This window comes from Grammomys surdaster, unplaced genomic scaffold, assembly GCF_004785775.1.
Source record: "Grammomys surdaster isolate TR1022 unplaced genomic scaffold, NIH_TR_1.0 128, whole genome shotgun sequence".
Lineage (NCBI taxonomy): Eukaryota > Metazoa > Chordata > Mammalia > Rodentia > Muridae > Grammomys > Grammomys surdaster.
The window spans coordinates 6,731,308-6,755,030 of NW_021604586.1; the positions used below are offsets into that span (position 1 = coordinate 6,731,308).

The following is a 23,723-nucleotide window of genomic DNA, read 5'->3' on the forward strand; positions in this document are numbered from 1 at the left end:
GGGGTACGGAGGTGTCAAAAGGAGGGTACCAGATAGGTTGGCGGAGGCCAGCACCCTATTGCACTTGCATTTTTGAGTGTCAGTGCGTGATCTGCTTATGCTTCTGTGGAGGACCGTTGATCCAATTAGCACTTGCATGAGCATACTATATGTACAACTTTTTTGTGTCCCTAAGGTCATAGTGTTAATGCAACAAGTGGGGAAAAGGTTGCAAGTATTTGTGCTACTGCTAAGAGGGCTTTCCTCTCATGATTCAAGCTCCTGGCCTCCCTAGGTCTAGAGGCCTATATCAGGACAGCTCTTCCATAGCCTCGTGTGTTGTTCCCAAGTGCCGTCGTCTCTCCAGGCAGTGCAGTTCTTCATCAGGAACCTGGTCTTTAGGGTTCCTTTGCCAAGAAGCTTCCTGAGCTGATGAGTTCCCGCACCTGGGTGACGGGCTGGCAGGGAGGTTGTACCTCCCAAGTGCTCGGCTCTCCAGGTGCTTCAGGAGGGGAGTTGTACCATTTGAAGGCTATGGTGTGCCGGATGGTGGTGGCGCATGGCTTTAATCCCAGCACTTGGGAGGCAGAGGCAGACGGATTTCTGAGTTCGAGAGTTTGAGGCTAGCCTGGTCTACAGAGTGAGTTCCAGGACAGCCAGGGCTACACAGAGAAACCCTGTCTCGAAAAAAAAACAGACAAACAAAAACCCAAAACAACCAAAAACAAACAAACAAAAAAGAAGGCTATGGTGTAGCATTGTGTTAGATGCTTCTGGTGTCTCTCTCACTCAGCAGGTCTTCTGTGTGAGTTTCTCTATTTTCTGCTCCCTGGTGAAGAGAATAGATGAATGACAGATGTTTTATCCTTCCTGTTCATCCACTCTTCCCCAGAACAGAGCATCCTGGGACATCTCACACTCTAACCCACAGGAATCCGGTCCCAAGTCTGTAACTCAGAAATACCACACAGCACGTCTTCTCTTTGGGTTTCTCTTGCTTTTGGCATCTCTGACTGTGCAACAAATAGAGAAGACGTTGGCGTGAGACTTAAAGCACCCCAATTTACTCCATGCTTGCTGACTCCTGAAAGCTCACATGGCTGTCGAGCTCTTGGCTTCCCTTGCCTAGCCCTGCTGTCTCCTGCATTTGTCACTGTCTTTATAGAAGTAGAAATCCAGGGTGCGAATAGATAGGGACCTCTGAGCCCTCGTGGAGCAGACCTCAGAGCAGCTGTGGGGCCTTCACTCCCTTGTCTAGACCATGTGGTCTTCAGGAGCCAGTGTTTGAGAACTGATTTGTGCAGAACCAGGGTGCATAGAGCCTGCCAGCAGCCACGAGCTAACCTCTGCACAGAAAAGTGAGGTGGAGTTTTCCTGCTTCCTCGACCAGAGCGCCTGGATAGAGGTGAAAGCAGCCAACCCCAGCAAGAAGGCAGGCAACAGAATCACTCCCAAAGATCCTGAGCACAGAACTAAAGTTAGTATTCAGACTATTTATTGATATAGAATTTGTTTTGTTAGGTCATTGTGTAAGTATCGCAAATACTCTGTATATAAGAGAGTAAAGCTGTCCTGGTATGGTGGCACACACCTTTAATCCCAGCACTGGAGAGGCAGGCTGATCTCTGAGTTCAAGACCAGCCTGGTCTACAGAGAGAGGTCTAGGACTACCAGAGCTACACAGTGAGACTGCCTAAAAGCAAAGCTGCTTTTAGTACACGTAGCAGGCAGCGGCATGTCGGCTTACCCCTGGCAAGCTAAAGAAAAAGAAGAGTTGGTACATGTCACAGAGCGTGCTAGTGGAGGCAGACCTCACAGAGGGAACGTGATGTGAGGTCGTGCTTCAAGATGTAGAGGGAACTGAAGGGAGGCGAGGCAGGGTATAGTCAGTCTTGCCTCTGTCCTTCTCCTGGGCCTTCTAGGATAGCACAAGGCTCTCAGCTGTCAGCCCAGAGCATGCTAGCATGTGTCTGTCAGGGAATTTTAGACACCTGCCCATCGGCAGGTGTCTTTATTGGTTTCATATGAGTGATGTCTAGTGTCAGTATGTAATGCCTCTCTAAAGACAGGGAGCAGTGCCTTCAGCCCACCGGAACCTCTGCACTGATGACAGGTCCACTCAGCTGTGCCTGCCACAGCAGGTGTGGCCTCTTGACTCTTAACTGTGGTTGGGGAGGCTTCTCTAATGAAAGCCACAAGTGACTGGTACATAGGTGTGGCAGAAGCCAAAGGGCCTTCCTCAGTGGGCAGTGATGTGTTCTAGCTGCTGGAGACGAGACAGGGTCAGGGCTGTAGTCTTGCCAGATAAGCAGTAAGAAATATGTGACATGAGGGTTATAAAACCAGGGCAAGGGACGTTGCTAGCTAGCATAGGGAAGCAGATCCAGAACATTGGGTAGCCTCTGGACCTGCTAGGTGCCCTGTGCAGAGTGGAAGTGTGATGGCCCCCTCTGTGTTGTTCTGGAATGGACCTCAGGGTCCCCCGAGCTGATGTGCAGTGGAGCAGCGCCACAGAGCTCAGCAGTGGCCTCCCGCTCCTGAGCACGTTCCCCATGCTTATTTCGTTACAGTTTAGTAGTTGTATTTGGGAAGACCAGCTGAGGTCTAGCCTTGGGAACTTGCCTTCCTTAAGTTTTGCTGGGTGGAAGTTCCTGAATAACTCTGCTTTGGGACATGCTGGAGAGAGGCAGCTCTGTGTTCCTCCTGAGCAGGCTGTGTCTCAGATGTGATCTGAGAGGGGCAAGGGTGACTTTTGAGTCCCTGCAATGCCTGCTTCTACTAACTAGTGATTTCCCAGGCTCAGAATTACAAAATCCATTATTCAGGTTTTACCTCAGTATACTTTATTTGGTTTTCGCAATGTGAAATTATTTGGGACTTTTGCATGTTTTTGAGCTTTTTAAAGAATCCAATATAAAGGCTTTGATACTAGACACTTTCTAAACAGGTTGTACTACTGAGAGTGTTAGCCCGTCTGTTTAGGGGATGCTATGTTAGGAGTTTCCACAGTCTTTGCGAGTGTTTGGAGGGTGTGTTTTAAACCTTGCTATGGGCAGGGCTTGGGTGACCAACAGATGCTTACTGTCTGTATTCTCATCTTCCCCAGCCCAGCCAGTGGTTTGTCGGTGTGATGCCACCCCACTTGACACTACCCTTCAGGCGTCTCATCTGGTCCTTGGCCTCCAGTCAGCTGATTCCCAGAAGACACAGAGGACACAGCGTCCTGTATACCGCCCCAGAGGCCCGCACTGATGGGAGTGCCCCGGTGTTCATCCGTGCGCTGGCCTTTGGAGACAGGATCGCCCTTATTGACAAACATGGCTGTCACACCTACAGGGAACTGTATGACCGCAGCCTTTGTCTGGCCCAGGAGATCTGCAGGCTTCGGGGTTGTCAGGTTGGGGATCTGCAGGAAGAAAGGGTCTCCTTCCTGTGCTCCAATGACGTCTCCTATGTTGTAGCGCAGTGGGCCTCCTGGATGAGTGGTGGAGTTGCTGTCCCACTATACTGGAAGCACCCTGAGGCCCAGCTGGAGTATTTCATCCAGGACTCCCGGAGCTCTGTGGTCGTGGTTGGCCAGGAGTACGTGGAGCGGCTGGGTCCACTGGCTCAGAGGCTGGGAGTCCCTCTTCTGCCTCTCACACCTGCTGTCTACCGTGGGGCAGCAGAGAAGCCCACAGAGCTGCCAGCTCAAGAGAGGGAGTGGCGTGACCGAGGTGCTATGATCTTCTACACCAGCGGGACCACGGGGAGGCCCAAGGGTGCCCTGAGCACCCACCGTAACCTAGCAGCTGTGGTGAGTGCTGGGTCTGCTCCTGGGGCTGTTTACTCCTCTCTCACCATCCTGGCTTCATTTATGGTCGTCATTGAGTGGGGCCCTGAGGTGCTTCCCGGGGTGGCCTGCTGTTCTACAGTCACTCACAGCTGTCACCACCCTGTAAATTCTGAAATGCTTGGTGACCCATCAGCTTACAGTACATGGTGATGAGGCAAAAGATCAGGGGGGTTAGGAGATCACTGAATGATCACCAAAACTGAATCGTTGCATGGTCAGGGTATATGATTACTACCTAAGGTTGGAATTTACAAGGGCACCCTAGAAATAGGAGCCACTTTCTGTCAGCTCTGGACTTGTGCATTAGCTTTGTATTCTGCCATGCCCAGAATCACCTTGGAAAACTCATCGGTGAGTCACTGACTCTGCTCACTTTCTGAAAAGCGTGTGTATGTCCCAGGAAGTCTCCTTTCAGTAGGAGCAATGCAGTGAAGTGGGAGGCAGCACGCGGAAGAGGGAAGAAGTGAATCCCGGGCTCACGGGCATGATGGGTCATGTGCAGCATCACTGCAGGAGATGGTCGGCTCAGAGACCACCTCCTACCTCAATGGAGACACAGGCTGTGGTGGCCTGCTGGAGCTAGTATCATCACCTCGGTGGTCCAGCCACCATGACTTCAGGAGCCACTAGAAGGGCGGAGTAAAGAGCCCTCTCTGTTCTTCTTCCCCTGGTCAGGGTCCCCTAGAGACTTGTCTACAGGGCCATCCCTGCGCTGTTCACAGGCAGTGCTGTTCCCCACAGGTGACTGGGCTGGTCCACACATGGGCATGGACAAAAAACGATGTGATCCTTCACGTCCTCCCGCTGCACCACGTCCATGGCGTGGTCAACAAGCTGCTCTGTCCGCTGTGGGTAGGAGCCACCTGTGTCATGCTGCCAGAGTTCAGCGCTCAGCAGGTAGGTGTGGATCAGGGCTTCCTGGCAGGCCCAGTCAATCACTGCAGGCTGGAGGCTCAAAACAGCACACATTTGCTGGTGGATGGTGTTACACGCCTTTAATCCCAGCACTCAGGGGGCAGAGGCAGGCGGATCTCTGAGTTTGAGGCCAACCTATTCCACAGAGTGAGTTCCAGGACAGCCAGGGCTACACAGAGAAAAAAAAAACAAAGAACAAACAAACAAACAAAGAGAAAAGCACACATTTACTTTCCTCAGTGTCTGGTGGGCAGAGTCTAAATGAGTTTTATAAAGCCAGAATCAGGGTATTGGAGGGAGTTACACCTGAAGGCTCCACTGAGGTCACTGCACCTTCCTTTTTATGGCTTCTAGAGGCTCCGGCTCCTGAGCCATACGCCTCCCTCACCTCCCTCGCCTTCTCTCCTAATTAATGTTTAATCAGGGTCGGTTCCCTGTGCAGCCCCGTCCCTTCCTCCCGTCTGCAGCCTGTGAGCAGCAGCCTGCTCTCTGCACACCTATGGAGCCAGTGCACTTGTCCCCTTGCCAGTAGACAGGAAGCAGGGATGTGGTGTTGGCCATGGGGAGGGGACATGGCAGCTTGGCCAGCATTGCTGAGTAGTGTGGCGTCACCTGTGTAGGGCAGTGTCATCAGCGCAGCGGCCGGAGGACACTGCATTAGAGTGGGCTCACGTCGTCCGTGACTTCTACTCTGGGAACTGGAAGGAGCAGGTCCTTCACCTTTGTTCTTTCCTTTGTTCTGTCTCTTGAGACCTTTGCCTGTCATTGTAAGGTACCAGAGCCTCTTGTCAGTGTCTGCAGGATGAAGCATGGGAGTTTGAGGGCAGCATGGGGAATTGTCCTTTCGACAATGGCGAATTTTCAGTCCACGAGCCAGACTCTGTCCTTGCCTGAGATGACAATGTGACGCTGTTCTGCTCTGTCCTGCAGACCTTACACTGTTCCTTCTTTTCCTCCTGGATTTGAGCTTAAGTTATCTGCCCGCCCCCACCCTTCCCCACCCCAGTCTGGCTTCTTTCATGCTTTGCTCTGCACTGTAATCTATCTCCCAGTCTGCCCAGTTCGTCCCTTTGGCATCTTCAGGTTTTCTGCTGGTTCTTCACGGGAGTCTACTGTCCTTCTCTGCATTCTCATTGTGTATCTTCTGAACCCTGACACAGTGCTGAGCGCCTTCCTGCCCTGGACCAATAACCCAGCACCTGGCCTTCCAGGCTGTGCCCCGTGTGACCTCTCGTTCCCTTATACTCTCTGATATATGGCTCTGTGCTCCCAGAGGTGTGTGTTTCCTCTGTTGGCATCTGAGGTAAAGGCTCCTTATCACAGCTCAGTGGCAGGTGACCCTGCACAGGCTGGACTCAACATCCCGGGTTATGTTTTCCAGTGCCTGGCTGGTGAGATCTGCGCGCGCTCTCTCTCTCTCTCTCTCTCTCTCTCTCTCTCTGTGTGTGTGTCTGTGTGTGTGTGTGTGTGTGTGTGTGTGTGTAAGCTGTGGAGCAGGGAGCAGGTACACAACCATGTGGCTTGCTTACTTGGCATCAGCCTTGGGTGCCTCAGAGCAACAAATGGACACCAGTTTGTCTTAAGGATATTGAAACAAAAACCTAACTGATTAGAAACTTAAGTGTCTTTTATACTAAAGCTTATTAGAAGTTTGTTGTAGGGTAAAATGCAAAGTTCACGTGAGGCTTTTGGATAAGACAACAAGCCTATACCTCCTACTTGCACCGGGCACGTCCAGATTCCTGAGGCTGCCCGTAGTCCCCGTGTGGTCACAGCTGAAGCTGGGGTTGCTTCTGGATTGTTCCTCCTCACAGACCAGACGCAATGTCCATTGGGAGTGTTTCAGAGGCACAGGAGCCCCTCTGAGCTGGAGCCACTGATGGACACATTCGTCTCACCCAGGAACAGTCTCTGTCAGGAGGACAGACCGGGAATGGGCAGGAGGCACTGTGTGGCCGGCAGCCGTGCTAGCTTCTAACTGCTGAATGCTGCTCACTCCCTGTCTCCTTTAGGTTTGGGAAAAGTTCTTGAGTTCTGAAGCCCCACAGATTAACGTATTCATGGCAGTGCCCACAATCTACAGCAAACTGCTGGACTACTACGACAAGCATTTCACGCAGCCTCATGTCCAGGATTTTGTGTGTGCAGTTTGTAAAGAAAGAATCAGGTGAGTAGGAAGAACCCACATCCCCTCCCGTGAGGCTCGGCGGTCAGCGGGCATAACTCCTTGTTACTGTCTGCTCAGCTCTCCCATTAAATGACGGCTCTGTGCATCCGGCAGCCTCTGCACACGTCTGTGTTCTGTCCTCTGCCTGGATTCTCTTTATGTCGTCTACAGCCATGTGTCTGTCTGCCCCTGGTATCTCTGACTTACACATCTCTGCTTCTCTGCCTGTGGAAGGCTGAGAACAGAGCCAGCCTCTTCCTGCTTATTTCTGACTTTCTCTCTGAGGCCTCCTCACACACTGCCCCTGCTGCTCACTGTCCTCCTGCCTCCTCCCTGAACTTCTGGACAGGCCCCTCTCCTCACAGCCATAAGCTGAGGCCTGGGGGCCATTCAGTGCCATGAAGTTTGCCCTTCTCTCTCCTGAGCCCAATGACATCATTTCTTTCCTGACTTTATGTTAAACTGTGATTTACTGACCAGAGGTGATCACACTGGATCACCTGATCACCAGAGGTGATCATACTGGATCACCTGATCAACATGCATGGACCAGATTCACATTTCCAGAACATATGGGTAGGGTACTTCTCTGCTGCCAGAAGGACAGGGGTGTAACCTGTGGGAAGGGCACTGAAGCTGGGACAACTTTGATTTAAGGTCCAAGCATGACCTGTGTGGGTGCAGCCACAGTGCGTGCACCACATCTGGATAGGAGGACAGGCAGCAGTGCCTTGTATCCCCGGAGACTTCTGGATGGTCTGAGACGAATATGATAGCTTTGACTCTGCCTGGCATTCTTATGCTCCCTGTCCATAAAGACACTGAGGAAACCAGAGGCCTGTTTCTGATGGAACAGCTGCTGGCTGCGTCTGTGGGCCCATACCCAGGCCTGCCATCTGAAACATCCTGGGGCATCCAGTGCTGAGCAGCCAGAGCCAGGGAAGGATCTTCTGATCCCACCAATCCCATAGAAGCACAGGCACAGCTGCTGCCTGAAGTACAGAGTCCTCAGCACAGGGAATGAGACTCCCGGGGCTCTTGTTGGCCACACACTTCTGGAGAAGAGTGGGGCTGGTTCACACTTCAATTTAGAAGAACACAAAGGACCCTCCTTTCTGCAAGTGGCATGCTGTGGGGTTGTAGCAGAAAGCCACGTGGGGACTCTTGGATGTTCCCACTGTCGTTGCTGTCGTCACCTCCGGTTCCCAGTCCCCAACGTGTCCTCCAGCTTCAGCAGCTCTGCCTTACAGCATCTGCCTCCTCCTGCCCATGTTGCAGCCTTTCCTCCATGACGTGAGCGCTGTGGTTTCAGACTCCTGGTGGGCAGCATCGTTATTATTTGCTGTGCCAGCAAAGATGCTGCTTCAGCCAGCATCCCTCTGAAAGACCTGCTTACACTTACATGGACACACTGAGCCAGCATCCCTCTGAAAGACCTGCTTACATTTACATAGACACACTGGGAAAAGCCCATTTTACAAACCAGTTTTAGCCAAGTGGCAGTGGCACACACCTTTAATGTCAGCTCCAGGGAGGCAGAGGCAGGCAGAGATAGGCAGATCTGAGTTCAAGGTCAGCCTGGTCCTTATAGTGAGTTTCAGGACAGCCAGGGCTACACAGAGAAACCCTGTCTTGAAATCCAACCACACCTGACCACCCAAAAAAGAAAAAAAGCCCTACTCTAATTTATCGTAAGTATAAGATCCAGAGATGGAAGAGAAATGTTCTGTGCACTCATAAGTAAGAGTACACGTGAGCCTCCCCCGCCGGAGCTAAGGAAGCCCCTGTGCTTGTGCTGCCTAGGCTGATGGTGTCCGGCTCTGCTGCTCTGCCTGTCCCACTGCTGGAGAAGTGGAGGAGTGCCACGGGCCACACACTGCTGGAGCGCTATGGCATGACAGAGATTGGCATGGCCTTGTCCAACCCCCTGACGGAGGCTCGCCTGCCAGGTACCAGCGCCCCATGGCTGTTTGTCTCCCATTTCCCAGTGCCCAACATGTGGCTTCTGGTCCACCTACACTTAGAAGGACTCAGAGGATACTGTCTTCTGCAGCAGACTACAGGGCAGGGAGCGACTTCTCAGGTGCAGCCATCCTCTGCTCCTGTCCCCTCTCTCCCAAGGAGTGAGTGGTGGAGGGAAGATAGCAGGGTGCTTCTTTCCAAGCTTAAGTGAGTGGCAGTGCCCTTGCAGAGAGCCCAACCTGAGCTCAAAGTCCCCTTGCCTTCTAGTACCTCCTCCACCCTTAGGAAGTAGCTACAGTCCTGACTTCCTATCCCAGGGCTTTGCTTTTCTGTGCTGTGAGTTCATGTGTCTGTGTGCATTGACCAGTGCAGTTCATTCCCTGCTCAGTGACCAAAATGTCCATCTGTCCCTCTGGGGACCTGGCAATCATCCCAAACCACCTGGCTCCTGTCTGTCCTGAGCTATGATGGAGTTTAGAATATCTGTACAGGTTTTCTGTGTGAGCGTGGACCTGTATTACATGATACAGACAAGCATGGGCTTATACGTTCATTAGCTTGTTTGTTAACTGTTCCCCTGTGACCACTGCTCTCAGAGTGTTTTCCATGTTCTTGTTCCCACCCTCATGAGTCCTGAACCCTGGCAGTTCCAACACGGTCCTTCCCAAAGGTGGCCTGGCTCTTCTTCCTTTGCCTTACTGTGTAGATCAGGGTGATGCTGTACCCAGTGCTGGGAGAGGGTTGGGGATTGGGCAGAGGTCTCTGGCCAGTCAGAAAATGGCAGACATCCAGATATAAAACAGACCTATCTGTGCTAGGTCCGAGGCAGAAGTGATGAGAACAGGTGGCAGGTGCCCAGACAGTGGGCTCTCTGTGGGAGCTGGCTCCCAGAGTGCAGGCTTGTGCTTGTCCTGAAAAGACAGTATGTGATTAGAAACTATGTGGGTGTCAAACTCTGGATACCACTGTCAGCACCCTGGCCAGTCAGCCAGCCTGCCTTGTGCCTACGGTGACCGTCACATACCAGCACCATGTCTGGACCAGCTCTTTCCACCGTGGCCACAGCAGCTTGTCAGAAATAAATAGAAGGTGGATTCCTGACTAAGGGAGCCATCTTGGATCCCCTCCCTCCCGTCCTGTGATCCTTTTCCTTGGCTGTGACAACCCCGGCTAGGAAGCTGCTCTTCTGCTAAGGCCCTGAGTTTCTAGACTGAGGAACTGACCAGAGCACAGTGGTTTTTCAGCCCAAGAATGCCAAGTCCAGCCACAGACTGGAGCTGCAGCACGGCAGGGTCCCCTGAGTGGAAAGGCCTGGCAGCAGGAGGCGTGGTCACCTCTTTCCACGGGAGCATCATGGAGTATATTCTGTGACAGAGCAGAGTGTGTGTGCGTCTTCTCACGTGGCCCCTGGTGCTAGATCACTTTACACCATCAGGACCAGGGGACAGAGCTGCCCAAGGTCACTCCATTTGGAACCAGACTCAGGACCAGACCTTCTAACTGACTTCCAAGCTGTGGGGAGCACAGTGTTCTAACAGAGCCCAGATTTGGAGGGGGTTGGGGGCCAGACGGCTATAATGACAGCAGATGCAAGAGTGAAAAGTGAGGCCAGGCCAGGAAGAAGCAGAGAGCACCTAGGATGGTCCGTGAAACCATGGGGAGCTGTCACTCAAGGCCATGAAGAGCATTTACACCAGGCCAGCGGGACTGTCTCTCCGGGGCCTTGGGGGCCATTTGCATGAGGCTATGGGCAGTCATTCATACAAGGCCATGGGGTCCATTCTCATGAGGTCACGGGGCCATCTGTGTGAGCTGTTTGGAGCCATTCTCATTAAGCTCTAAGGATGACTTATATACAGCCATGGGGGACTCTCCGTATGCGGTATATAGGGCCCATTTCACCCTAAAGGGGTTCAAATGTAAGACAGAAGCTCAGGTGAGCTGAAAGGACCCTGAGGTCCCTGGTGGCCCTGCCGCTGCTGGCCTCCTGTGGACTGAGGGAGTTGTGAGTTGCTGTCTGCGTCTTTCACTTTGACCCATAGACTGGGTGTGGGATGCTGGGAGCAGCTATTCTCTAGCCCAGGACAACAGGTCTCTGGGACCTGGTTCACTTGTTTGGACCCAGGCATGCAGAAATGCAGGCTGTGTCTCTTACACCCTCAGATACGGAGGCTAGAGGTCTAGGAAGAACTGACATCATTTTCAAGAGTGGCCAGTTGTTAGAAAAATGACTGCTGCCGTCTGCTCCAGCCTCAGAGGGGCCTTATTCCTGTGGTGTTGACTTCAGATGGATCCTGGATCCTCTGTGGTTCTCTGGTGCTGTGTGTGTGCTGGAGACAGGGAAGGAGAATAACATACCTGCTTACCAAAGATGGCTCTAGGCCAGGCTCTGCTCCACTCATGGGGTTCTCCTTTGCTCCCACGACCTGAAAGCTGCTCCTAGCCTTACAGTCCTCAGCTCAGGTGCAGCTTGAGTTCAGCTCCTAAGGTCTCTAGAACAGGAATTCAGCAGGCGTGAGAACTGAGTGCATTCCTCCCTCTGAGGGAAAGTGGCAGACCTGTTTATATCTAGTACTGTGATGAAGGTCGCTGGTGATGTCAGCACGTCCCGTCTGCTGAGGGCATGCTTGTGCAGTGTGAGTCTGTCGAAGACCTCAAGATGTCATCTAACTCACCTCAGAGGGTGACAGGTCAACTGATGGCAATCCGTGGGCTGGCCATGCACACACACAGGGGTGAGGTATGTAGGCATGAAGAGGCTAGGCCCCCCAGATAGCCTCTGACTGAAACATGTAGGCTAGGCATGTTCCAGTAGGTTGACGTTTGTCTTAACAGTCAGATTTCTGGATCAAGCCCTTGTCCCAGCAGCTAGGTCTTAGCAGACGTGCTGGCTGGGAGGAATAGCCTGGGTGTCTAGAGGACACGAGCTACCTCAGCACTGAAGAGGGACTTCATGGGAGGAGGAGTGTGGTCCCAGGGTCATCTGGAAGGCTGTGTGAGCATATAAGTGCCTAGCAGATGACAGAGGACTCTGAGATGATGGGACAGAGAGGAAATGACCCCACCATGGCGCGGAAGACAGCCTCGTCTACAGCCCTGGCCACTAAGAAGATACTGGGACTACAGTTTCTGTGATCTTGTCTGCCTGCAGCCCTAGAACAGGAAACACACAGAGGCAAAGCAGAACTTGGGTAGCAGAGGGAAGGAGGTTTCCTCTGGGATGGCTGTGTCCCGGGTGATGAGGAGACTTTGAAGCTGGAGATGCAGAGGCAGCAGTCTCCTGCGTCCTCGCTGCGTTGAGCTGTGCACTTGACATGATTAATTATGCCCCACATGGTCACCCTGATTTTGTTGTTGTTGTTGTTGTTGTTTTGAGGTTTTTGTTTGTTTGTTGTTGTTAGGGGACAGGTTTTTAGTTGTTGTTGTAGTTCTATGTAACAGTTCTGGCTGTCCTGGAACCTATTTTGTAGACCAGGCTGGTCTCAAACTCAGAGATTTGCCTGTGTCTGCCTGCCAACTACTGGGATTAAAGTCATGCACCACCACGCTCAGCTCAGACACTCATATTTTTAAAGTCTCAGAACCCAAAACACAGAGCTGCTTAGCTGTCTGACTGGAGCGGGGTGACTCACTTCACTAGAGGTGAGGCCTAGGCATCTAAACACCTGGAGTCAAAAACCCCTAGGCAGCTTCCCCATCGACATGCCTCCTGACCCTCTGCAGTGGAATGTCAGCCATGGAGACTCATATGCGTCATCTAAAACAGGGACCAAGCACACAGAGCTCACCAGGAGCCTGACCCCAAGATACTGAGCATGTGAAGAGAGTCCACAGAGCTGCTGCTTGTGAGACTTGTCCTGTTAAATTCCTTTTAACTTCAGTGGTTAAAATAAAGGCCTGAAATATAAAGTGAATCCTCAGGAGAAAGGTGTGTTTGGACATTGTCCTCATGCCTGGATATGGTGACCTTTCTGCTCTCCACCCTGTTCCTGCTGTGCTTGTTGGCACCAAGGCATGTGAGCTCAGGGCCCCAAATCAGCAGCAGAGTGAAACTTCAACACAGGGCATTGTCCACAACCATAGGGACTTCCTGGACATATGCCTGCCAACTGGGTCTGTCTCAGCTTTGCAGGAGGAAATGTACTACCAGAACTTCGGGACAGCCCAGTATACATGAAACCCTCCCACTTTCACGTCAGCTCTTTCTGGGAAGCACCTGTGATCTGCTTTAGTCAGTCCTTGCACACATCTGTCCCCTCATCTAAGTCTTCCCTGGGTCATCCAGCTGGTGGCCAGCTCTCCCCGCCCAGGCAGGAGCAGTGAAGAGTCCACACGGTAGCACACGGCAGTGCAAGGCCGCAGTAACCACAGTGACTCTGGGTGTGCACCAGCAGCTGCCACCATAGCCTCAGTGAGCTTGGGCTCACGGCTGGCTTCTCACACCACAGTTTGTCACTACAACAGAGCACATTGACCTCTCACAGTAATCCCCATGGCTCACACCCAGGAGGACGCATAGCCCAGACCCAAGACTGCAGCTCTCCAACTCCTACCTTTTCCCCCATTTTTCTACAGGTTCTGTGGGGACCCCATTGCCAGGAGTGGAAGTACGCATCATCTCAGAAAACCCGCAGAAGGGTTCCCCCTACATCATCCACGCAGAGGGAAATGAGAGGGGGACGAAGGTGAGGTCATCTTTTGGAGGTTTCTTCCTCACCATGCAGGGATGGGACAGCCTTGGACAGAGATGCCGAGGGTGTGACGGATTGTGTGCTAGTGTGTCTGAGCCTCACCCAAGAGGGTCTTCCATTCCCTCCCAGGACAGCCTGGGGGAGCTTAGCCTGAGTGTGCCTTGCTCCTCCCCCTAGCTCTGACCTTGGGGGACATATCAAGGGGTTTTCCTAAGGAGGAGCATGGGGCAACACAGCAGCAATCCTCACAGACTGGACCTGTGGGAGCGTTGAGCTGTCAGGTACTGGTGCCATCTGGAACCCCATGTGCTCAGCCCCTTCATCTGCAGGAAAGTGGGTCTCAACTTTTTATGTGCCTTTTAACGTGGCAAGTGTGGATAAGAGGAGAGGGGTTGTCTTCTTCAATTAAGGGTTTTAAGAGATAAGAACTAGAGGGCGGGAGGGACAGCTTAGTGTTTAAGAGCACTGGCTACTCTTCCAGAGGACCCAGGTTCAATTCCCAGCACCTCTATGGGTGCTCCAGTTCCAGGGGATTCAACACCTCATGCGTACATACATGCTGGCAAACCGCCAGTGCACATAAAACAAAAACAAATAAGCAAATACGTCATTAAAAAGAGCTAAGAACTTCTGAGACAAGGAACCTTAGCCACAGAAGCATTTAGGATTCATGGGAAATGGAAGTTTGACCTGAGAGGAAGTGATTATCCCAGAGACTGACAGGGCATTGTGTGCTGCTGACACTGTGACCCCAAGAAAGGGGGGTGAGCAAAGATGTGCCCTCCCTGATGTCTCGCCAGCAAGCCTTCCAGCACTCCCTGGAGTCCACCCCGCGGAGGGGAGGCCGCTGTGCGGTCTTTGTGGTCCTGCACTTGCTGACCTTAGTCTCCACCAAGGGGAAAGTGGGACGTGGTGGCTCTGAGCTGATGTCTGTGAAAAGCCTGTCTCATCATGAAGTAAATGTTCTGCTGTCCGAGGAACATACCCACCCCTTCCCCTGTGGGTGGGGTCAGTGGTGTCTCCTGCCTGCCCTGGAGCTGCCTTGATGCCTTATTGAGTGAGCTCTTACTCCCTGGACTCTTCCTTCTGGGGCCTTTTCTGAAGAGCACTGACCTGACTGGGCATCTCCTACCTCTCCTGCCCACAGGCCCCATCAAGCTGCACCAAGACCCCCTACCTGGCCCTGCTTCTGCCACCCTTCATGCTGAAGTGTCTGTAGTCACCTACCTTTTCCTGGCCCTTGGCCCTGTGCCCTCTGTGCCCCACCCTCAGCTCAGACAACAGAGCACACATCCAGGCCACCTGCCTCCCCCAGTCTTACCGGTCCCCAGCCTGTGCCTTGGTGGATTCTTTCAGGGAGGGTCGTAAAGGGCTGAAGCTGCACCATAGTGGGGTTTCCCACTCAGGTGTCTTAGGAAGTGGACCTCAGGAATACCTGTTCTTCAGAAAACAGCAGAACTGTGGCCTAGGTCAGGGTGGGTAGGGCAGGACACTGTCTGAGGTGAAACTTCTTAGCACCTGCACAGCAAGCTGCTGCTCACTGCATGTCTGTGTGTGTGTCTGTGTCTCTGTGTGTGTGTGTCTGTGTGTCTGTCTGTGTGTGTATAGTAGACAGTACATAGACTCTCTCAGCATTTTAAGCTGAGTTCATAGACACTTTGTTTTCTCATAATTGTAAATCCTAAGACCTTTTTATCTGTGAGGCTTCCAGAACATGACTTTAAATGTTAGGAGGTTTTTTCCTCCTAACAAAAGTCTCACTGGTAGTTAGTGATGGGTAGTGCCCACTGTGCCCACTGTCCATATGTGTGGTGTGGACAGCATGCCTCTGGGGCTGTTGCTGGTAGCCTGAGAATGCCAGGTTTACAAGTGGGACTTCCTGTGGGCTGTGCCCACTGCCTTCTAGAAGGTGCTCTGCCTTTGTACACAGCAAGCATCTGTGCACATGGCCCTGTGTACTCACCTACTGGGGTGTGTAGTCTCAGCCAGGTGCTGCCTTCACAAAATGCTGGTGCCCCTTTGGCCCTGGATAGTGTCTGACCCGACCCTGCATTCCTGCTCATTGCCCCTGTTGGCATAAACCCTCGTGAGCATCCTGGTCTGTGCCGGACCCTCAGCACAGTTTAAAGATGGGATGCTGTTCCTGTGAGTGTGTGCCGACACGTGACATTTGGCGAAGTCAGATTGTCTGACTTCTGAGTTTATGACTTTGGGCTTGGGGAGAGCTCAGCGGTAGAGTGCTTGCCCTCAGTTCCATGCCTAATCACACAGACAGCGACAGCCTAGAACTTACCCATATGATCACCCTAAATCTCTCTCTTCATACTCCTGCCTTGGCTAGGAAAGATTACCTGATCAGATCACAGAGGGAGGGTAAACAAAAGCCCTCATCTTGTCCTAGTCTCTCTCTCACAGAGGACAGACGTGTTTTCTGTGGTCACTGATGTTGTTGCTTTGAAGAGGCCCTCCCTGTCCGCCTACTGAAGCCCCTGAGAGCAACCTCTGTTCTCCTCCATCCATGACTGACAGAACCCCAGGGTGGCCACCCATAACTCCTTGTGTAGATTTTCTGGACTTTCTAAAGTCAAGGATCCTTGAGGAGATGGGCCCCTAAAACGGCAGCTGACTTAGGCTCTCTGATTCTCAAGAGCTTGTCTGGCCATCAGACTTTTCTAATGTCAGAAGGACGCTAGGAGGAGGTGGGGGAGGGAGTGGTGTGTCCCTGGATCAAGGAGATAGTATCAAAGCAAGTCCGAGCTGTGAGCTGAGGCTTTCTCCTCTAGGTAGTAGCCGTGTGCAGTGAGAGGGATGGGCCTCTGGGTCCTTCACAAGGACCGAGTGTGAACTGGGTAGGAACACTCCCTGTGTGCAGGGGCTGCCAAGCCTGGTCCTTGTGTGTGAGCCCCTCTCTCCTCACCTACTTAGCCCAGAGCCTTTGTCACCATGCATCTCAGCCAGCGTTCCACTAGCTGCCTCCCTGTCCCCAGCTTCCTGAGTCTTGTCGCTTGGGCAGGCGGTGAGGCTCTGCCGAGGCTGTGCCGGTCCCTCCCTGCCTGTGGTCAGGGCTTCTGTTAAAGTCATTCCAGCTTCAGAGACTCCTCAGAGTGGAGGCTCCCAGGGCTCCCAGCCTGACCCCTCGATGTAGAAGAGGCGACTGCTCCTCCATGCACTAGCCTGCTTTGTCGGCTGCGATGCACGGCTCGTGGGCCTCAGCTCTCCAGCTGGCTCCTGCTGCCGGGCCTGTGAGTGCAGCAGGCATTGTCTCTCTATTTATTTATTTATTTTTATTTTCTCAAATTGCTCGAGTACGTGAGAGCCAAACACCAACCATGGACAACAGGGGTCTATCAACAGTAAATGGCTGCACAGCTGTGGATAATGCCGCCCTGTAGGCAGGGCCTTTCCACAGCACTGCTTCTCTCGCTGAGGATGTGCAGCGAAAGGGTGGGCTGGAGCAGCTACGCTGGAGCAAACACACTTCTCTAAAGAAATTAATTACCTCATCAGCTCCTCACACACAAGCCGTCACTCTTGTCAGCTCTGCCGTCGCCTTCTTCTCTGCAGCCACCAGCACCCTGGTTCGCCTTTCTCCTTCCTTTCCCTACCCCCTTACCTGTGCCATCTGGCCTGATGTGTCACCTGCTGTACCTGCCCCACTGGGAAGGGTCAGACGTTGGCGTCCTTTACCTCATGGGGATGACCATTGCCAGGCATGTGTCCTGCTATGAGATATTGTGCTTACCCGCTGTGTTCAGGGCCAATCAGGAAACAGCTGGTCCCAGGTGAGAAGTCTTCAAACCAAAAGATGGGTTGTTTGCACCCAGCCTGGCTTACAGATAGCCTAGCTTTTCAATGTCCAACCCAGGTCTTCTGGAAGAGCAGCCAGTGAATGTTCTTAACTGTTGAGCCAACTCTTCAGCCCTACTCAATGCCTTTTTCTGGGCATGGGGCCTGCGTACCCGTGTGCCTTTTGAAGTGGTACTTGGAAACGTGGGGCACTTGGAGAGTACCCCACCCCAGCTTTTCTCCTGTTTTCTCGGCCTTTCTCTACTGACACAGTCCTGAGTAGCCTCGAGCCCTGCCTGTTCTTTGGGAACCAAGTTCCCTCCCAGGAGCTCAGGGTCTCCCTGTCATTGCCCCCAGGAAAACAAATTATGTAGTTTATTACTGTCTGGGCCTTGGTTTTAAAGTCCTTTGTTGAGGTGTGATTCATGCACAGTTTACCCTGGAATGTCCTGCCCAGTAGTGTTTTCATAAACCTGTGATTGCTGTGTACCAGTCTCTGCCATCAGTTTTAGAACCCCTTTGTCATTCTGGAAACCATAGCTGTCAGTAGTCACTCTGTTCCCACCCCACGGTCCTCTCACCCTGGGCCCCAGCCAGCCACTCATCTCTGTCTGCACATTCCCTGTGCTCAAGTCATTTCAGTGAATACAGGAAAACATCTGATGATATCCAGAAACCCTTGATTACCAATTCTGAACAGATTAGACAGAAAAACAACACTCCTCAACATAGAGGCCAGATATGACAAACTCCAGGCAGCATCATCCTGAATGAGCAGGGTTTTGGTTTTCCTTCACAGTCTAAAACCAGTCAAGGCTAACCTTTTTTTGTTGTTGTTGATTTGTTACTGTTCAACACTATACTAGAAGATTTGACCCAAGCATCACACTTGGAAAGGGGAAAATAAAACTCCCCTGTTTAGAGATGACATGAAATTACATAGACATGAATTCAGAACACTATCAGATTTAAAAACAGAAAAGTTGCAGGGCACACAAACAGCATTTTCATGTACTAATAGTGAGTAATCTAGAAAAAAAATGTCAAGAAAATAATCCAAATATAATATTCTTTTAAAAAGTATAAACTATCGTAAGAGAGATGGTTCAGCAGATAGAGATCTTTGCTGCCAAGCCAGATGACCTGAGTTCAGTCCCCAAGAATGGACAAAGGACAGAACTGACCCCTGCTAGGTATTCTGTGGCTTATGCATATATTAATAAAATAGACCACTTAGGAACAAACTTAACTAGGGAGGAAAGGATTTCTACACCGGAAACTGTAAAACATTGATAAGAATCGAAAAAAGTGGGCTGGAGAGATGGCTCAGCGGTTAAGAGCACTGACTGCTCGTCCAGAGGTCCTGAGTTCAAATCCCAGCAACCACATGGTGGCTCACAACCATCTGTAATGAGATCTGATGCCCTCTTCTGGTGTGTCTGAAGACAGCTACAGTGTATTCATAAATAAAATAAATAAATAAATCTTTTAAAAAAAAAAAAAGAATCGAAAAAAGTGGGACTGGAGAGATGGCTCAGCTCTTAAGAACGCTTGCTGCTCATGCAGGCGACCTGGGTTTGGTTTCCAGCACCCACACTGCAGCTCACAAACATCTGTAACTCGAGTTCCAGGGGACCCAATACTCTCTTTGAGCCCTGAGGATACTCCAAACATGTGGTGCACATACATACGTATAGACAAGCCCTCATACACCTGCATACAGTAGAAAACCACGTAAAATAAAAATAAATCTTTAAGTCCATACTTAAACGATACCCAAAGTGTTTTGCACAGTTATTGTGACCCTTATCAAAACACCAACGACATCTTCACAGAAACAGAAGTTACTCTAATATTTGCATAGAACCACAAATGATCCTGAGTAACCAAAGCCTCTTTAGCCAGAAGAACAAAGCTGTGGGTCTTCAGCTACCCGCCTTTAAAGCTACCAAAGACCACTAACCACAGGGACACAGCATTGCCACCAAGAAGAGACATACATGTGGACCAGCACAACGGAACAGAGGATGAGAAGTCAGTCTGTAGCCGGGTGGTTCAAATTTTTTAAAGTTCCAAGAAGACATTTAACGAAGAAGGCTGTCTCATCAATGAATGTTGAGAAAACCAAATGCCCAGATACAGAAAGACAAGAACAGAGTTGGGGGTCCTGCCTGCTGACATCACAGCGCTTATGAGATGCAGGCACAAGGGGTATGTGTTTGAGGCTAGCCTGGGCATGTTCAGTGTGTTCTAGGCAAGTCTGAGTCACTAGCTGAGATTCTGACTCAAAAACAAATATACAACAAAACCTGACTGTATAAAAGAACCAATTCCAAGTCAAGGATTCTTAAATGTAGTACCAGCAACTTGGACAGTACAGAAGACAGAAGGATCGGCCACAGTGCTTTAGGCAGAGGTGTTTGGATAAAACTTCAGGAACATAGCAGACAAAAGCAAAAATCAGTTTCTGGGATCGGGTTAATTTAGAAAGCTTCTGGCCAAGAAAAATCTATAAAAGGTCACAGAATGGGAGGAAATCCCTTCAAACCATGCATCTGGTAAGAACTAGCATCTGAAATCCAGAAGGAACTCTGCTGCCAAGGAAATAAGCCAGCCATTGAAAAGGGCGGGAGACCTAGACACTTCTCACAAAATGGTCAACAAGTGTGTTGAAAATACTAATATCACCAATTGTCAAGGAAATCCAAGCGTAGGCCAAAATAAATGTGGGTAATCTCTGTTAGAATGGCAGCCATCAGAAGACAAAAGGTCATGGGGCGGACATAGAGAGGGGACCTGAGCTTACCATGGGAACATAAGTTAGTATATCATAGTCATCATGGAATATAGTATGGAGGGCTATCAGAACAGGGACAAGAGGAAGGACAAGCTCCCACAGTCCCTGTGCAGGTACATGGGAGGTCGTAATGGGACAGGCTGTGCCGTGTGTGCTGCAGCACTTCATAATAGCCAGTGAATAGCATCAGTTAAGAGACCAGCATGCATTGTGCACCCAGCATGCACAGTGGAATGTGAGGACCATTCGGCCTTTTAAGGGGAGCGTACCGGGGATGTCAGCGCGTGCCTATAAGCCCAGCACTCAGGAGTCTGAGGTAGTCACATTATGAATTCCAAGTCAGTCTGGGCTGCATGATGAAACCTGATCTCAAAAAAGGGAGATGAGCTGTCATTTGGGGAAAACATGGGTGGTACTGGAGGGTATCCGTGAGTGAGGTGAGCCGGGCACTGAAGGCTCATGCCCGTGACTTCGCATGTGGGATCACAAGCAGATCTAGGGGGAGAGAAGACCTTGGTGGTAACTAAAGCCTGGGGATTTGAGGGAATCCAGCTCCTTTCCCAGGAGTGGAGGATTTGTTTCTTGTGGTGCCTGCCAAGCCTGGTCCTGTTGTGATGCCATAGCTGGGTGTGCTTTGAGTTCAGTCAGGATTGGTAGGCGTCTGTCTCCATGACCTCAGACATGGTGAACCTGTTCGAGGTGCCTGGGGAGAGGTTTGGCTGGGTTTTAAGCAGGATTGAACTGAGAGTCTTGGGAGCCAGTGTCCTAGGACCCTGGGTGCTGATGCTGAGATAGCTGCTGGTCTCAGGAAAGCTGGTGTGGTACCAGTGGGATGGCACTGCACATCCTCAGGAGCCCGTCGTATGTATGTTTCAAAACTCAGCTTGTCACGGTAGATGAGCCACAGCCAGGTTCCAGAAATGCAGCCTGCTGAGACTGGGGGAAGGGCAGACATGTGTCTCGGGGTTAATAAGCTGGTATGCTTCTAGTTCATGCCGCTTGCCTGGGAATACATGTTTCTGTTTCTTACTGTATGGAAGCTGAAGTTAAGGTTCAAAGTGATGCCCTGGTTAAAGATCCTGCCTGCCCACCGCATGAGCCGGGCACTGACTTGCTGTGTGGGGCAGGGGTCTTCAGCTGTCCTTGTATAGCTGGCTGTGGAGGGAGCCTGGCTTCACCATGTTTGAGTTCTCACTAGATCCTAAAGTCGCACGTGGGAGGGTTACGCTGATTGGCTTTCTAGCCACAGGAGTACAGTGTTCCTGTGTGGAGCCGAGCCTTCTGTTACTGAGTTAGCCGTGTGCATTATTCTGTTCCAGTCGAACAGAACCCATGCAGTGAGCTTTACACAGGTGATGGTTACTATCAAGCTGGGCTAAGTCACATGACTGGAAAAGCTGCTCTGGGATGTTAGAACTCAGCGCAGTCCCTAGGGGGGATCTGAGAGGGAGGGTGGGGTGTAGTAAGGTAGCTGCCCACTGAGAGGTGTCAGGGTTGACTCCTGGTGCCACAACACAGCTGGTGACTAGTCGGATGGCATTAATGGGTTGTGTGGATCTGAAGACAGAGTGAGGACGCCTGGCGGGGTGGGTGGGAGGAGGTAAGAGGCCTGAAATGACCATGCTATGGGGTTACTATGTCTGTAGAGTACAGCAGCGGTGCCCAGAGCCTCTACCACGGAGAGAGGTTCCTTCCAGCACTGAGCCCTGCTCTCCATTCAAGTCCTCCCAGACATCACGTGGTAGAACCCTGGGGAGTCACATTGGAAACAGAGCCTGAACACATCCAGAGGTGATGTGTGCTCCTTTTTTTGGTGCGAAGTGATGTTCCAGGCGGTGGGTGTTCACTAATTGCTGTTTATGAGACATTTGTTTTGTGTGGTGATTTGAGTCTGAGGTATCTTCAGAAGAATCTGTTGGGGGTTGGAAGACAGCAGACGGGCTTTAGAAAGTTGGTGGACCCCGAGGTCTCTGATCAAATCAGTAGATTTAGCCTCTGATGGAATCTTGGCAGGGTGGCATTATTGGGAGATAGAGCCAGTTTGGGGGAAATGAATCACTAAGGGTGAGTGAGCTCTCCCAGTTCCTCCCTCTCTGCTTCCTGGTCACCATAAGGTGGACAGCCCTGCTCCACTCAGCTTCCGCTGGGATGCCTCATCACAGGTCCAGAAATGAAGCCTCGGAAACCCTGAGGCAGAATAATTCCTTTGTCCCTTAGTTGTTCTCTTAGAAACTTGTCACAGCAGCAAAAAAAAAAAAAAATTGACCAACACAAGTTGTTTCCAGACTTGTGTCTTGATGAGTACTTTTGATAAATGTTAATTTCGAGGTTTTCTTCTGTAACTAAGGATCTCTGTCTGTAAGGTCAATGCCTGGAGGGGCCACTGGTATATGACGCATCCTGGAAGGGCCACTGGTATATGATGTAGCGTATGTGGGGACTTCTCAAACGGCCCCTGGAGGGGTGGACCTGCTTCACATCCCACCACCGACAGACTCTGTCTGTTCTGGTGTTTGGAATCTGCTCCTGACATCACTCTGGATGCTGGCAGCATCCAGCACTACGCTCCTAGCACATGCTTAGCTCTAGTGGCTAAGGTGTCCTTGGTCATCACAGACACCCACCTATCTGCCGCAGAGTCAGCCCTGGGCTTCAGACTCTTTTAGGAGCTGTTTCTGAACGTTAGGGGTGTGTTTCTGTTGTTTCCTTTTACCTGCTTTGTCCCAGCATTTGAAAACCAGACCTAGGGAAAGAACTCGGTCTGGGGCACATGTGTGGTTTGCTTGGGGTGATGTTTAGCCTGACCTGATCATTACAGACTCATTTTAAGAGTTCTGTGTGGATGCATGGTTTGCCAATTTTCTGTTCTATGGACTGTTTTCTAATTCTGTGTTTTATAGATCCAAGTTTGTAATTTGGTCAAGCCTGCTTTTTTTATTTTTTTCATGACTTAAACTTTGAGTTGGCCTGTCTGTGAACTAAAAGAATCTTCCTTAGGTTTTCTTCTGAAAGCCTGACTTGGGGTTAAGTCTGTGGTGTGTCTGAGATGAATCTTGCCTAGTATATGAAGACGTTACTATTATTGCTTTTGTACATGGTTATCCAGCTGGTCAACTCTATCTAGTGAAAAGACAACATCCCTCATTAGCTTGCCTTTGCAGCCTTGGTGAACGTCAGTTACACGTGCTTGAGCAGATTGGGCACTGCCACCACCATGCCACCTTCATGCCTTTGACATTACAGTGTCTTAAAAGTGTTGTATGACTCCAGCAGCTTAACCCTTTGCTTTCAGTTACTTTAACTACAAATGTCAACTTTTGAATTTAAGTTTCACAGTGCTGGGGATCAAATTCAGGGCCTGTACCTTCTCAGCAAGTGCTCTGCCACTGAACTATTACTCCCTACAATCCTGCACATACCAGTTTTTTTATTTGTGTATGGGGGGGCATGCACATGCCATTACATGCATGTGGAGAGCAGAGGAATACCTCAGGTGTTGGTCCTTGTCTCCACCTTGCAGGACTTCTTGTTCACTACCATTTATAGCAAGATAGCTGGCCCTTGAACCTGCAAGAACCCTCCTGTCTCCGT

The 23,723-nt window shown here is 51.0% G+C and overlaps 1 protein-coding gene and 1 non-coding gene across 3 annotated transcripts in view; one reads left to right on the plus strand and one right to left on the minus strand.

Moving 5' to 3' along the window:
• Positions 1-23,723, plus strand: part of Acsf3 (acyl-CoA synthetase family member 3) — a 41,725-nt gene that overhangs the window by 1,548 nt on the left and 16,454 nt on the right. For both annotated transcript variants that reach the window (XM_028753640.1, XM_028753639.1), the window contains exons 2-6: positions 3,086-3,775; positions 4,556-4,711; positions 6,742-6,896; positions 8,700-8,845; positions 13,434-13,543. In XM_028753640.1, the coding sequence (XP_028609473.1) occupies positions 3,110-3,775; positions 4,556-4,711; positions 6,742-6,896; positions 8,700-8,845; positions 13,434-13,543 (1,233 nt within the window). In that variant the 5' untranslated portion in view covers positions 3,086-3,109. The remainder of the gene's footprint in view (positions 1-3,085; positions 3,776-4,555; positions 4,712-6,741; positions 6,897-8,699; positions 8,846-13,433; positions 13,544-23,723) is intronic.
• LOC114609527 lies at positions 22,849-22,969 on the minus strand. The gene has a single exon (XR_003709545.1). It is a non-coding gene; the product is annotated as a small nucleolar RNA SNORA72 (small nucleolar RNA).